The sequence below is a fragment of the Oenanthe melanoleuca genome, chromosome 17 (assembly GCF_029582105.1).
Source record: "Oenanthe melanoleuca isolate GR-GAL-2019-014 chromosome 17, OMel1.0, whole genome shotgun sequence".
Classification (NCBI taxonomy): Eukaryota; Metazoa; Chordata; class Aves; order Passeriformes; family Muscicapidae; genus Oenanthe; species Oenanthe melanoleuca.
Window position 1 is genome coordinate 9,348,671 of NC_079350.1, and position 15,387 is coordinate 9,364,057.

At 51.1% G+C, this 15,387-nt stretch overlaps 1 protein-coding gene across 14 annotated transcripts in view; it reads right to left on the reverse strand.

Annotated features, from left to right (window-relative positions):
* Positions 1-1,028: 1,028 nt before the first annotated feature.
* EHMT1 (euchromatic histone lysine methyltransferase 1) overlaps positions 1,029-15,387 on the reverse strand; it is a 113,992-nt gene continuing 99,633 nt past the window's right edge. For all 14 annotated transcript variants that reach the window (XM_056505135.1, XM_056505124.1, XM_056505134.1 and 11 more), the window contains 8 exons: positions 13,352-13,519; positions 12,838-12,982; positions 11,946-12,023; positions 10,597-10,712; positions 8,371-8,457; positions 5,617-5,695; positions 3,575-3,750; positions 1,029-2,878 (listed from right to left, as the gene is read on the reverse strand). In XM_056505135.1, the coding sequence (XP_056361110.1) occupies positions 2,692-2,878; positions 3,575-3,750; positions 5,617-5,695; positions 8,371-8,457; positions 10,597-10,712; positions 11,946-12,023; positions 12,838-12,982; positions 13,352-13,519 (1,036 nt within the window). In that variant the 3' untranslated portion in view covers positions 1,029-2,691. The remainder of the gene's footprint in view (positions 2,879-3,574; positions 3,751-5,616; positions 5,696-8,370; positions 8,458-10,596; positions 10,713-11,945; positions 12,024-12,837; positions 12,983-13,351; positions 13,520-15,387) is intronic.

The following is a 15,387-nucleotide window of genomic DNA, read 5'->3' on the forward strand; positions in this document are numbered from 1 at the left end:
GAGGAACAGGAGCAGGGATGTCCCTGGAGCAGGAACAGGAGCAGGAACAGGAGCAGGGATGTCCCTGGAGCAGGAACAGGAGCAGGGATGTCCCTGGGAGAGGAACAGGAGCAGGGATGTCCCTGGGAGAGGAACAGGAGCAGGGATGTCCCTGGAGCAGGAACAGGAGCAGGGATGTCCCTGGGAGAGGAACAGGAGCAGGGATGTCCCTGGATGAGGAACAGGAGCAGGGATGTCCCTGGATGAGGAACAGGAGCAGGGATGTCCCTGGAGCAGGAACAGGAGCAGGGATGTCCCTGGATGGGGAACAGGAGCAGGGATGTCCCTGGATGGGGAACAGGAGCAGGGATGTCCCTGGAGCAGGAACAGGAGCAGGAACAGGAGCAGGAACAGGAGCAGGGATGTCCCAGGATGGGGAACAGGAGCAGGGATGTCCCTGGAGCAGGAACAGGAGCAGGGATGTCCCTGGATGAGGAACAGGAGCAGGGATGTCCCTGGATGGGGAACAGGAGCAGGGATGTCCCTGGAGCAGGAACAGGAGCAGGGATGTCCCTGGATGAGGAACAGGAGCAGGGATGTCCCTGGAAGAGGAACAGGAGCAGGGATGTCCCTGGATGAGGAACAGGAGCAGGGATGTCCCTGGATGGGGAACAGGAGCAGGGATGTCCCTGGGGGTCCCTGGGGGTCCCTGGGGTGTGTGTGACCCAGTGACCCCAAAACCTCCACCTCAGGGAAATGCTGACTTTGGGAAGTCAGGCCCAGAAATCAGTTTTCTCTGGGGTTTTCCCACTTCTCCCCTTCAATTCAAGCACATTATTTTAATTACAATGCTTAATTATGCAATACTGAATTGTATTATTGTAATTAACCAGTGGTTAAATGGTCTGGATATGTGAGGGCACAGGGGTGTCTTTGAAGGGTTTTTTTTGGGTTTTTTTTATTCATTTTTAAGCCCACCTGGGAGCCATCTCTCCCCTAAAGCAGACAAAAAAAAGCCAAACTCCTTTTAAAGCACTTTTTTTTCTTTTTTTTTATTGATTTCATTGAAAACAGAACAAGAAAATGATCAGAGCCAAAAGGCTGCTCCTTTAAAACTGTCAAAAACATTAACAGAAAAAAAAATAATAATAATAAACATGATGGCATTATGAATGTTCTAGAAGAGATGACCAAAAAAAAAAAAAAAAACTTGTTACTGCACTAATTACAGTATTTAAAGATATATGCAAAAAAAAAAAAAAAATTAAGATAATGACCTGCCCAGCCACCACACAAAAGGTGATGGCAAATTTATTCACACTACAATACTAACAATTTAAAAAAAGTTTTGTTTTTTTTTCCTGCATTTTTATACTAAAATCACTTTGTTCTTTTTATACAATTGATAAGTTTATATTCACGTGGTGAGCAAAAATCACACCAGAATCAGCACCGTTTTGTTTTGTGGTTTCTTTTTCTTGTCGTTTTGGTTTTTTTGGTTTTTTTGTGGGTTTTGTTGTTTTTTGTGGTTTTTTTTTTTTTAAGCCTTTTTTTTTTCTTTTTTATCTCCATGTTTTTAATGCTTGTCCCCGATGTTTCAATAATGGTAAAAAATAAATCAGTTCATTGAAACCTCATAGCATGTGGCTTAAAAATCAATCCAAGGTGCCCAGCATGGAGCAGAGGGATGGGAACAGACGAGCTGGTGGCATCTGGGATCTTGTCACCGTGTCACATCTGTCCACCCCAGCCAGCCCAGGTCCTTTATAATATATATTTCATTCACTTTATCTTTTTAAAAAAGGGGGGGTAAAACTGGTTTTCTTCAGGAATTAGTGTCTTGTAAAATCCTCTTCAGCCTTCTCTCTCTAAAAGCACTCAAGGGGAGGGGTGAGGGGAATTCCTTCACGGAGGAACCCAACACTGAGACAGGAGCAGAGCTGGTTTGAACGGAGGAAATCCAGGAGGGAGAGAGCCAGGGGTCACAGGGATTGGAAAGATTCTGGGATTCTTCTCATCAGATGAGAAAAAAAAAAGGTTTGGAGAGAATTGAGGGTATTTGTAGGGCCCCACCACAACGTCCTGCGAGATGGGGGAGGAATTATTCATTTTATATATATATATATAAAAAAACAAAATGGAAAAAAGAAAAAAAAAACAAAAAAACCAACCAACCAACCAAAAAACCAACCAAACCAACAAAAAACCAACCAGCACAACCTGCCCTGGGGCTGTGGCCAGCAAGGCCAGAGCAGCAGCTCTGCTCCCTGGCAGAAGGAGGTCCCAGCACGGATGCAGAGTTCAGGGGGGCTCCAGGACACGAGGCACATCCCAGGACGGGCGGCTCTCCCTGCCTCTGACAACACTCAGGCCAGGCCAGCTCGGGTGGCCAAAAAAAAACCAAAAATGCAACAGCCACCCCTGCACACACAGCTATGTGTGCCAGCAGCTCTCCAGAGCAGGGAGGGGAGAACAGCCGGGGCGGGATTTGCTCTCACTCCTTCCTCGAGTAACAGTCGGCGGCACAGCCCGAAGTGTCACAACCCTGGGCTTTCCTTGAGCGGGGTTCTTCCTTTTTTTTTTTTTTTATTTTTTATTTTTTTTTAATTTTTTTTTAATTTTTTTTCTTTTCCTTCCTTTTCTATTTTTTTTATCTTTTAATTTTCTGCGCAGCTCCGTGCTGTTCTCGCCGTTCCCTCGCAGCAGGCGCGGTCAGAAGGGGCCGGCGCTGGCGGAGGCGGAGCTGGTGTCGGGCAGCCCGTTCTCCTGCGCGCCCGGCGCGCTCGGGCTCGCCTGCCGCTGAGCCAGCGCCGAGCTCGAGTGTTTGCACTTGGGTGAACCACACTGACAGCTGAACAGCTTGCCTTTGATGTCCCAGAACCTGTCCCCGTAGTCGAAGCTGCGAGAGAGAGAGAAGAAGGGTCAGGGCAAAGGGGAGCGAGCGGGATGTTGGTGCTGCAGAGAATCCCGGGGTGGTTTGGGTTGGAGAAACATCAAAGTTCATCCTGTCCCGTGGGCAGGGACACCTCCCATTAGAGCTGCACCCAGCCTGGCCTTGGGCAGCTCCAGGGACGGGGCAGCTGTGCCAGGGCCTCACTGCCCTCACTGGAGAAGATTCTTCCTTTATCTTATACAATCCAGCCCTGCCCTCTGGCAGTGGGAGCCATTCCCTGTGCCCTGTCCCTCCATCCCTTGTCCCCAGTGCCTCTCCAGCTCTCCTGGAGCCCCTTTAGGCCCTGGCAGGGCTCTGAGCTCTCCCTGATCCTTCTCCTCTCCAGGTGAGCACCCCCAGCTCTCCCAGCCTGGCTGCAGAGGGGCTCCAGCAGCTCTGGTGCCTCCTCTGGACTCTCTCCAGCAGCTGTGCTGGGGCAGCTCTGCAGGTCGGTTCTCACCTAGGTCTCACCTGAGCACAGGTGCACAGGGGCAGAATCCCCCCTCCCCTGCTGCCCAGGCTGGGGATTCAGGGCTGGAAATGGACACAGGCAGGTCGAGCCTGGGGCTTTGCAAACCTCAGGGGGACGCTGAGGGATGAACCCAAGGGCAGGAGTGGCCCAGCCGGGCAGCAGCAGCTCCCAGGGCTGGCAGGGGCACGTACCCGATCTCCTCCCCAGCCTCTATGTGCCTGGTGCTGAAGAAGGCGATCCTGGGGAAGCGCAGGTCCTGGTGGGACATGAACACCCGCACCGGGATCAGGTTGGGCTCGCACAGGTGGTTGATGAAGCGGCTGATGTTGCCATAGAAACGGGCATCGATGCAGTACACCTCTCCATCCTGGGGGACAGGGCACAGCTCGTTAGGGCACGCTGGGGTTGGGCTTTCCTGCCCTGGATAACTCAGCAGGCTCCTGGGCTCTCCAGAAACACCCCAGAGAGCTGCAGGAACAGCCAGGGCAGGGCACTCACTGGGGTTTGGAAACACACACACAGACTTTTATATTCCATTTATATTCAGCAGTACCCCAAAAACAGTTCACTGCTCAGCACTCTGACCCCACACACCCCTGGAGATGTTTTCTAACACTGGCACACCAGTTGTCCCAGTCCAAGCACCAGTTTGGCAGAATGGGATTGATGTTCAGTGCAGACACCTTATGGGTGTACCAGCCCCTGGACAGGGGAACAGGCATCTGCCCTGTCCTCTAATTGAACATGACAGCTTGGAAACACAAAGCCAGAGCCTTGAGAAAACACAGGGTTTTGCAGATAAGAGTGAAAGTGAGAACACAGAAATTCTCTTTCCAGAGAGAAGTAATACTTTGTTTTCCTTGAAACTAAAAGAACCCCCCTCAGGGCTTTTTTATTCCAGCAGAGAATGACTGTGCAAAGCAGAGGCTTTAATTACAGGAGCTAATTTCAGTTGCAAAGAGGCCAAAAGCAAAAGGATCCATTAGTGGTGCTCCAAGTCCCTTTTGGACAAGCACCTCGGATCGTTAATGGATGAGCTGTGCCAGCTCACACCGGGCTGCAGGAGCCCAGGAAAACATCCCCAGACCTGGGCAGGCATCACCCCAGCAGCCCTGAGCTCTGCTTTCAGCAATCAGTGATTTCACTGCCCAGTTTTATCCACAGAAATGCCATGGGGGGGAAAGGGACACCAGAAAGGAAAACCCAGACAACAGAAATGACAACACAAAGAATAGAAATGTCAACCCAGCCAACAGAAGTGACAACCCAGCCACTCTCACCACAGCACAAGCCCATTCAAGCCATTCCTTCCAGGCACAGCAGGAGCTGGAGCCCCCAGGGCTGGGTCACACCCCTGGCAATGCCCCTTCACTCTGGAGGACACAGGACTTGCTGGGTCTGCATCTGGTGCCTGGCTCTCTCCAGAGGCTCCATCTTGCTCTCCCTTCCCTGAAGGATTCCCAGGAGCCAGCACAGAGGTTTTCCCTCAGGGCTGCCAGTCAGGGCAGGACCCAGGTGGGCTCTTGCTCAAAAACCAGGTTAAAGTTCTTTACAACTTCTTAATTACAGCCTGACCCCCTGTTTTCATACCAGACTCATTATTTATCTTTTCTCAGCTCTTGAAATGTGTGTTGTTTTAAAAAAAGAAGAGGACAGAAAATAAAGCAAAGCTTCTTTGTCACAAGCTGATGACACAAAAAAGGCACAGAGTGTTTTACAGCCTTTCTTGGAAGCCACCCCACTCCTGTGAGTCCCCAGCTCACCTTTTCTCACTTCTCCTTTCCCAGGGGGAGTCTGAAGCCATGGCCTTGCTTAAAATTTTGAGATTGTACTTTACAAAGCAAAATTTCTGCCCTGAGAGCCCTCACAGAGCAGTGCAGGGGAACAAACAGCAGGACAAGCCCCTGCCAGGGTGTCTGATGGATCCTTTCTGAGTGAACAGGGTTTGTTGGGTTTTTTTTTAAATCTTTCAGGCTCATCATCACTTTATGAAGAACTCACAGAGCTGCCAATCACACAGGTGCCAGGACAATTGACCTGAGGATGCTCCAAGGGGTTTGACAGAACATCTTTGCTCAGAAGTGGCGTGGGCAGCACAGGTTGGTCCTGCTGCCCTTTAAACCAGCCCTAACCCTCCCTCAACCCCATTTCCACTGCAGCACAGCAGCTGTGCTCTCTGCAGGATTCTGTTCACATCAGAGGGAGGCAGGGCTGGCTCTGGCTGCACACTTACCTTGTTGTCCAGGTCGAAGAGGTAGGAGTCCTCCTCACGCACGTCGGCCTCCGAGTCGGAGATCAGCTCCCCCACGTACCTGCGGGGCAGGGACAGAGCACTGAGAGCTGCCTCAGGGCTGGACACCCTTTGTGGGGAGAGACAAGCACAGGGATGCAGCCCAGCCACAGTGCTGGCCAGCTCCAAGCCACCAAACAGAGCTCCCAGCAGGGAAAACCTGCTCCCAACTCCACCTCCTCTGAGCAACACTTAAATAATATTAAAAATGATGTTTCGTGATATTAAAAACACTTTAATATTAAAAAATCAATTTCTTTTTTCCTGAGGACTAAGTTTCCTTTTGCCAATCTTCTGCTGGCCAAGATCAACACATGAATCCAAGTTTCCTGAAGCTCCTGGTCAGACTCAGCTTGTCCCACAACCACTGCAGTGTTTGTGCTGTTCCCACCCCAAAACAAAACATTGTGTCTGCCCCTCATGTGTTTCCCAGGATATTTTGAGCAGTTATAGCCTACACAACTTCAAAAGTTTTGGTTTAAAATCTTAGGTCTAACCTAACTTGGCAGGATCCCTGGAAAGGTCTGGGCTTTTTTCTCAATCCCTCCTGAGAATAAATGAGAATAAATGTGAGTGGTCCCAGCTACAGCCACCCTGTTGTAAAAGCAGGTGCCAGGCAGGTTCTCCAAGGAGAATGGAGCAGGTGCTGCTTGGTCTGAGAAGGACCAAATGCTCCCCCACACCAGACAGGTCCTGTTTGCTGCAGGAGTCCCCACAGCACTGGTGCTCCCACCTCTGTCTCCCTGTCTCCATTTTAAATAATTTTGCACTGTCAAGGTTCAACATTTCCTGCCCTGAGCTGCTTTAGTCAGAGGCTCAGAGTGCAGGGACTGAGGGGGGATGTGAGAAAGAAGCAGCAGCACAGCAGCTTTTCTGTGCCCAAGGCCAGGGTTTGGAGCAGTCTGGGATGATGGAAGGTGTCCCAGCCCATGGCAGAGATTTAAGGTCCCTCCCAGCCCACACCAGGCTGTGTTTCTGTCATTTTGGTATGTAAGTCTTCCCAGCCTGCAATGAAACACTGATTATTTCAAGCAAAGGATTCACCACACAAATAAATATTCTTTGCAGCATCAACAGAACTTCCATGGCCAGCAGCCACTCTCAGAGCATTCCTGCAGCCCTCAGGCCAATTCCAAGTGTTAAACAACTGCCTCCAATCCCCCTGGGGCTCAAGGCAGCTTTTAACTCCAAGGCTGGGGAGAGGAGCCAGGAAACATGAACCTGGAGAGGATCCCTGTGCTCTGTGACCAGGGATTTTTGGCTGCAGTTCCCAGCTGGGAGCCTCCTGTTTGCCCTCACTGCTCCACTGCTGGAGATCACCCACTCCTTAGAGGCCTAAAACACAGAAAGGTGGCCAGAGAGGGAGAGAAATTGCTGTGGAAAGGCTTAGCAGGCAGCAGCAGCTGAGAACAGCTGAATAATTCTGCCCACAGAGGCCCAGGGACAGCCACTGCAGGTTTATAATTCCATGAAATAAAATACCACAATCAAATTTTAAACTGTTGGTTTAATGCTCCTTTAAAACCTATTCCTGTAACTCATTTCCTTCCCAAGGCTGTTTACAGATACTAACAGATCCCTGATTTTCCAGGCCCAAAGTTAGGGAAGGATGTGCAAGGGCTGCATGCTCCTCCCAAAAAGCAGCAGGAGCCCCTTCATTTCAGAGCTCCAAGGCAGTGTCTTCCTCCCCAGCACACTGATGGGAAATAATTCCATCCCAGAGCTTCACAGGGCCACCCACCACTGCTCAAACAGCCTGCACTTGAGTGAGGCTGGAACAGATGATCCTGGAGGTCTTTTCCAACCCTAATCAGTGTGACCAGAGGGGATTCCATGCAAAAAGCAAGAGCAAGGAGCAGCCCCCAGCACAGGCTCCAGTGTTTTCCACAGGACTGGGAAACAGGAGAGCTGGGGCTTCTCTGCTGAAGGTGTGGCTAAAACACCTGCCTTGATGCAGCTGGGACCTTCCTAAAGCACCACTGGAACAGAAAGCAAATATTCAAAAACCATAAATGGATGCAAAAGGAACAGGCCAGATCCTCTGGCTTCTGCATCCCACTAATTCCAACAAAAGTCAGCAGCAGCTGTGCTGTTTGCAGAAGGAGCAGCTCCACCAGCTGCACAACTCACTCAGTGCTGGATTTGGGAATGGATGGGATTTGCTGGGCTGATGGAAGATGCACAATTCACTCAGTGCTGGATTTTGGAAGTGCTGGGGTTGCTGGGCTGATGGCTGCACACCTTACTCCTGGATTTGGGAATGGATGGGATTTTTCTGGGCTGATGGAAGCTGCACAATTCACTCAGTGAATTGTGGATTTGGGAAGTGCTGGGGTTGCTGGGCTGGTGAAAGCTGAACTCCCTACTCTTGGATTTGGGAATGGACAGGATTTTTTGAGTTGATGGAACTGCACAATTCAGTCATTGCTGGATTTGGGAATGGATGGGATTTGCTGGGCTGATGGAAGCTGCACAACTCAGTGCTGGATTTGGGACATGCTGGGTTGCTGGGCTGATGGCTGCACACCTTATTCCTGGATTTGGGAATGGATGGGATTTTTCTGGGCTGATGGGAGCTGCACAATTCAGTCATTGCTGGATTTGGGAATGGATGGGATTTGCTGGGCTGTGAAAGCTGCACAGTTCACTCAGTGCAGGCTCTGGGAAGGGCTGGGCTGTGAAAGCTGCAGAACTTACTCGCACACGAAGGTTCCCAGAGGAATGTCCTGCATCGTTCGCACTCCCCAGCCCATCTTCTGTGTCCTGTAAAGCTGCAACCGAGTCCTGCCAAAGAGGAAAAGAGGAAATGAAGCCACACTGATAGCAGCACTCCATGGAAAGAACAAATTTTCATGGAGAGATGAGCAAAAAGCCAGCACCTTCCAGCACCACACACTCCCAGAGGATTTTAATATTCACCCTCCCGTTGTCACCCTGCAGGGATGCTCCACTCCCACAGCTCCCAGCTGTGGGCAGGTGCTGGCATGGAAACAGCCCAGGGACAAGGGACAGGTGCCAGCCAGCCCCTTCTGCCTGCCCAGGTGCACAGCAAGAGGCTGGGGAAGAGGGCACGGGCTGGATGCTCTGTGTGCTGATTTACAGAGGATAGCAGAATCCCAGCAGCAGCATTTCCTTCCCCTCCACACAGCCCTGGGGGAAGCAGGAGGGTGGAAGGGATTTACAGCAGTGGAGCTGTGCAGGGAGTGGTGCTGAGGGGGAAGGCAGGGAGCTCCCAGGGACTAAAGAACACCTTGAGCTGAGTGCTCTGACCCCTCTGCCCTCTGCCAAAGCCAGGGCATTCAGCAATTCCATCATATCCAGCTGCCTGGCTGAAAGACAAGAAAGAAAAGCTGCAACTTGAGACTTCTTGGTGTAATAGCTGCTCTGTGGAATTGTACTGATGGGGTTTATAGGCAGAGAAACAATCCTGTAAGTCATTCTGCCTCGTGCTCAGCCAGAACCTGAGTTAAGTGCAGGATGAACAGTCTCCAGGGCAGGAAAAGCTTCCTCTATCCCTGAGGGAACCAAAACCCACTCTCAGCAAGGCTGTTATCGGAATTAAGTGAAATCTGATGCTCACCTTAACTTCACTCTGTTGCTTTTCCCAGTACTTCTCTTCCCCCACCCACTCCCTCTGCATTGTCAGCAGGGATGTGAATTTTACCCTGTTTGCCCACAGCTTCACCAGGGCAAACCACAACCTCAGGAAAGTGATTGCTCTCAGAGAAGCAGGGTCTAACAGTGGCTTTGGGGCTTGGGGAAGCTCCCCCAGCTCTTGGCTCCCAGCAGAGCCCAGCCCAGCCCAGCTCTGAGCTCTGCACTGGAGCCGGCACGGGCGGCAGCGGGACCAGGGCTCTGAGCTGAGCCTGCCAGCTGAGCTGGGCCAGGCTGCCAGCTGGATACGTGTGCTCTGCCAGGCAGAGTTAATCTGGAGCCAATCTGATAAAGGAAGCACTGAAATTGGAGCAGCAGCACCCCTGTGTCAGCTGCAGCCCCAAGGCAGACCTTCCCCCTGCCTCCCCAGGGACTGTGAGCTCTGCCCAGCACCTGACCCTCCTTCCCAGCAGAGCTGCCCTCCCCAGCTCGTGGTTGGGCTCCCAACCCTTGCCATCCTTCAGAAAAAACACTTCAGCAAGGCAAAAAATGCCAAAGCAACAGCTCTAGCTGTAGAGCTCCTAAAGAAACACCCACGGAGGCACCGGAGCTCAGGAGCTTGGCAGGGAAACCAGAGAGAGGTGAAGTTCTGAGGAAACACATCCAGTCTCTTCCTTGCTTATTTTTAACACTGCAGAATGTCATTGAAACTACAAAGCTTGCAAAAAGAGTGTTGTCAGCACTACAAAGAAATTCTAAAAAGTCTTTTTTTCTCCAGTGGGATCCCTTTGAATGCAGTGCAGTGGCAAACTCCACCACAGCAGAGGTCCAAACCCAAACATTGACATTTTTAGCCAGGTACCAAAATCCCAACAGTCTAACCTGGAGCAGCGAGGCCAACAGGCATCCAATTCAGGAGGAATCATGCCAAGAACCTGGAAATTTTAAGCAGCCAAGTCTGGGCATGCTGGCCTGTATCTCTAGTCTAGACTGCTGGCTTACAAAACCTTCTGAATTCAGCCTCTGCAGCTCTGTTGCTGTCATGTCCTTCCCAGCTCTCCCCCTGAGACACCACACTCGGGCTGTGCATGCAAACCCACAAACCATTTGTATGTTTTATGGTCAGCTGATGAAGGAACACTGCAGTTCCCACCTGCTGGTGCCATGGGCACGGTGCAAATATTAACTGAGATGTTCATTGAGCTCATCAACCCACTGCTGCTTCATTCCCACCAGCCCCAGCTTCTGTGCTGGGTTCTGTGGGATTCTGGGTGAGCTGAGAGGCAGAAATCTGATGGTTTGGGGCTGGTGCTGCCCAGACCTGCTCACCTGAGGCCGTTCTGCACCACCCGGTTCCTGCAGGTTCTCCAGCACGAGCACGCGTGGTTGCACTCGAAGATCAGGGGGGGCTCAGCCATGTTGAACTCAGGCAGGAGTCTGCCATCCTGAGGAGAGAGCCACCCCAGACTGGGTTATTTGTCTGCTCCTGGGATCCCCAAAACCACAGGCAGAAATTCCCCCCAGGGTAAAAACAGGCCAGAGAACCCCACGGTGGAGTCGTGCCCCAAGATCCCCAAACTCAGTGTCAGAGCTCAGGCTCTGCAGGGGTTTTGCTCTTCCCTGACAGCAGCACAGTCACCACTCTCACCCACAGCTGACAGACAGACAGAGAATTTAGATTTTTGCTGCCTGCCATTAAAAAAATACCTCCCAGTGCTGTTCAGAAAACTGGTGTGCATCAGCATCATTACTGCAATTTGCTGTGCTGGAGGGGAGAAGTGGATGCTTAGTCTGCCTCTGGAATAAAGCCTGAACTTGCAGAGTGCAAGGCCAGTGCACCCAAGTTCTGTGAACCACACTACCTTCCCAAATAGCACTCCCAAAAAAAGCTACAATTCAATTATTTACCAACATACAGGATTAAGGAAGCGATGGATGCAATTTATCATGTTTAACAAATTTGGCTTTTAAGGCTTGAGAGGTGTAATCACCTATTAATGTGTAAATAAAATTACTACAAAGCCAAGAAAGATGCCAACACTCCCCCTGGGAGAAACCTGCAGACATTCACAGAACTTCTGATCTTTGCAGCACCTGCCCAAAGATGAATCTCAAAACTTCCCTGGAGGGTTGAAGCATTTACCCAAAACAAATCTGACTTCTGGCAATGTGGCAGTGAAAACATCTTTACTCTGCCTTCATCCAGAAGAATCACAATAAATAAAAGCAGATTAAAAAAAAAAGTCTTTCTGCTCCCCTCCCTTTGTTTACATCTTACAGCACTTTCCACGTTGCTGAAATGGAAGCTGATTTCACACATGGATTATTAAATGCTCCCATCACATGGGTGTAATTAATGGCTCAGTTGGCACGAGGGGAACACAAATAAATAACACAAGAAAAGCTGCCCTGAGCATGCAGTTTGGATTATCACACACGTCTCAGAGCTGAGATTATAACTTCAGGCATTTTAAGACAAGAAGAAAGGAGCTGGAATTACAGAAGCAAGGAATGGTTTGGGTTGGAAGGGGCCTTAAAGCTCAGCTCATCCCAACCCCTCCATGGGCAGGGACATCTCCCACTAGCCCAGGGCTGCTCTAAGCCCTGTCCAAGGAGGTGAACTAGGCCAAGCTCAGCTCCCAGGCCCTGGTGGGGCAGGAGGGGCTGTGTGTCCTCACCTTGTCGTACCAGCAGCGCATGCTGAGCTGGCCACACATGCAGTTACTGGAGGAGCAGTCATCTATACAGACACAATACTGCAAGAGAAGCAAAGGGTTAATCCCACACCACTCACACAACTGACTGACTGGGTCAGCAAACCACATCTCCCCCCTTGCTGCAGCTCCTCAGGCAGAAGGAGCAGCAGCTCCACCTTCCAGGGCAGCTTTCCCCCACTGTTTGTTTCTGTGTGCAGTGAGCACCAAAGGACTCTGCCTTGCAAGGATCTCATTCTGAGCCAGCCTCTCTGCTCAGGAGAGGATGTTCCCCTGCTGTTAACCCTCCCCCATGCCCTGTGAGCTGCTCTCCACACCTGAGGACAAGGAAAGCTCCAAGGAGGGACCAGAGCTGGGAGATGATGCAGCATCTCCAAGCCAGCACAGCCCTCCCAGGCAACTGCACAACAGGGGCTGGCCCTGGGAAGGTCCCTTCAGCCAGCTCAGAGCTGTGCCCAGAGAGGCCTCACCCTCAGCCTGAACCTCCCCATCTCTGCTTTCCCCACCCAGCCCTTCCAGGACTGCAGTGTCACAGCAAAGACTCAGCCTGGGTGCTGCAGTCCATGGCAAGGCAGCAAACAACAAATCCCTGACTCTCCAGCCTCAGAAGAGAGGACAAGGATAAATGGGAGCCACACCAGCCAGCACCAGATGGCCAATGCTACAGCTGAACACAAAGCTCAGCTTAAGCCTCAAAACTGAAGGAAATCAAAATCCCATTTCCTACAACAAGAGCTGGAGGTGAGGCACTCAACCTTAGCTGGAATTTGATGGCAATATCAGGACTCAACATTCCCATCTGGAATGCCAAATCTGTTCTGAGGAGCACTGCACAGCCCAGAGCAGGATCCCTCACCTGTAAATGAGTGATGTTTCTGTCGATGTCCATCGGGGAGGTGACACAGTTCTGTGACACGTATTTGTAGTTGCTGGGACAGGGCTCACTGTCCACGGAATTGACACAGGGAATGGGGATCCTCTCATAGCCCCGGGCAATGTCTCTGTGGTGGAGAAAGAATTGTCACAGAGGGAAAGTGCCCCCAGACAAGGGGCCATTCAAATGCCATCCTGGGGCAGAATCACTGATTTGAGCACTGAGCACTCAAAGCCATTCACACTAGAACAGAGCTCATGTTTTCCCACCCTGCCTTACAGATGGCTCTTTGTGCTTGTGAGTATTTCCATTTGGAGGATGGATTTGCAAACCATGGACTGAATCAGCACAGGCTTAGTTCTTGCTAAGCTCACACTTAGCTCAGAACTTCACAGCAGTTTAAGAAGCTGCACAGTTCTTTCTTAAACCAGGCCCTGCCTTCCGTGTGCAAGGGCTCAACTTCATGACCCACAAGCAAAGCCAGCCCTAATCTCACCTGCTCACCACCTTGTCTATCTGGGCAGGCTTCTCAGAAGATGATTCTTTGAGAGTCTTGTTCATCTGTAGGGCCACCCAGACCTGAGAGTTAAGGCTGGAGCACTGGAGCGGGGTCTCACCCTCCTTGTTCTTTAAAGTGACATCCGAGCCACGGGAAAGAAAGAGACTGCAAAACAGCAAGGGAGGATAAGGATTCCCCAGGAGAAACCAGGCAAGGGGAAAACAAGCTGAATCACATCCTCCAGCCAGTCCTTAAGGGACGAGGAAGAATCTGTAGTAGTGAATAATCACCTGAGTTTTCTTTATTAAGCATGGTTCAGTGAATCCTTCTGACAGAAGCCACAGACTGGAGCTCTGGGCACCCATGAGAGCTCTGGGCAAACCTTGCCTTGCTTCAGGTACCCTGCTGCTACCAGCCTAACTTCAGACAGGCTTGAAACTCTCTGGCAGGGAAAGATGGGGTGGGAAGAGTAGGCTGGAAATGGAAGAATCCCACAGGAAACTGGTGGTGGACTTGGCCCTTGCTTATACTCACCAGCTTTAGGTGAGAACATGATGGCTTTATTCAGAGCAGGGATGGAGCAAATGTTACCACGCTAGTTGTGGGGAAAAAAAAGCTTTAATCAAGGATGCTGACACCTTCCTGCTGGGAAGCCCAGGCTGAGAACAGCCCCTCAGACTCCAGAACACTGCACATCTGAGCAGCTCTGGCAGCAGCCGGTACCTCACACCCCCCATCCCTGGGAGAAAAGCCAGCCCTTTATCCCAGTCCTGGGCTGTGTGAAGGCTGTGTGTTTCAGGTTGTGTGTTTCAGGTTGTGTGTTTCAGGCTGTGTGTGTCTCAGGGCTCTGTGTCTCAGGGCTGGGTGTTTCAGGGCTGTGTGTTTCAGGGCTGTGTGTTTCAGGGCTGGGTGTGTTTCAGGGCTGGGTGTGTTTCAGGGCTGGGTGTGTTTCAGGCTCTGGGTGTGTTTCAGGCTCTGTGTGTTTCAGGCTCTGTGTGTTTCAGGCTCTGTGTTTCAGGCTCTGTGTGTTTCAGGCTCTGTGTGTTTCAGTCTCTGTGTGTTTCAGTCTCTGTGTGTTTCAGGTCTCTGTGTTTCAGGCTGTGTGTGTTTCAGGCTGTGTTTCAGGGCTGTGTGTTTCAGGCTCGGTGTTTCAGGGCTGTGTGTTTCAGGGCTGTGTGTTACAGGGCTGTGTGTTTCAGGATCAGACTCTGTGTGTTCAGGCTGTGTGTGAAGGCTGTGTGTTTCAGGCTGTGTGTTTCAGACTCTGTGTGTTTCAGGCTGTGTGTTTCAGGCTGCTGTGTGTTTCAGGCTGTGTGTCTCAGGGCTGTGTGTCTCAGGGTGTGTGTTTCAGGGCTGTGTGTTTCAGGCTGTGTGTTTCAGGCTGTGTGTTTCAGGCTGTGTGTGTTTCAGGCTGTGTGTTTCAGGTCTGTGTGTTTCAGGCTGTGTGTTTCAGGGCTGTGTTTCAGGGCTCTGTGTGTTTCAGGCTCTGTGTGTTTCAGGCTCTGTGTGTTTCAGGCTCTGTGTGTTTCAGGGCTGTGTGTTTCTCAGTGTGTGTGTTTTAGGCTGTGTGTGTTTCAGGGCTCTGTGTGTTTCAGGGCTCTGTGTGTTTCAGGGCTGTGTCTCAGGCTGTGTGTGTTTCAGGGCTGTGTGTGTTTCAGGCTGTGTGTGTTTCAGGCTCTGTGTGTTTCAGGGCTCTGTGTGTTTCAGGGCTCTGTGTGTCTCAGGCTGTGTGTGTTTCAGGCTGTGTTTCAGGCTGTGTGTTTCAGGCTGTGTGTTTCAGGGCTGTGTGTTTCAGGGCTGTGTGTTTCAGGTCTGTGTGTTTCAGGGGTGTGTTTCAGGCTGTGTGTGTTTCAGGCTCTATGTGTTTCAGGCTCTGTGTTTCAGGCTCTGTGTGTTTCAGGCTGTGTGTGTTTCAGGCGGTGTGTGTGTCTCAGGGCTGTGTGTGTCTCAGGGCTGTGTTGTTTCAGGCTGTGTGTTGTTCAGGCTGTGTGTTGTTTCAGGCTGTGTGTGTTTCAGGGCTGTGTGAAGGCTGT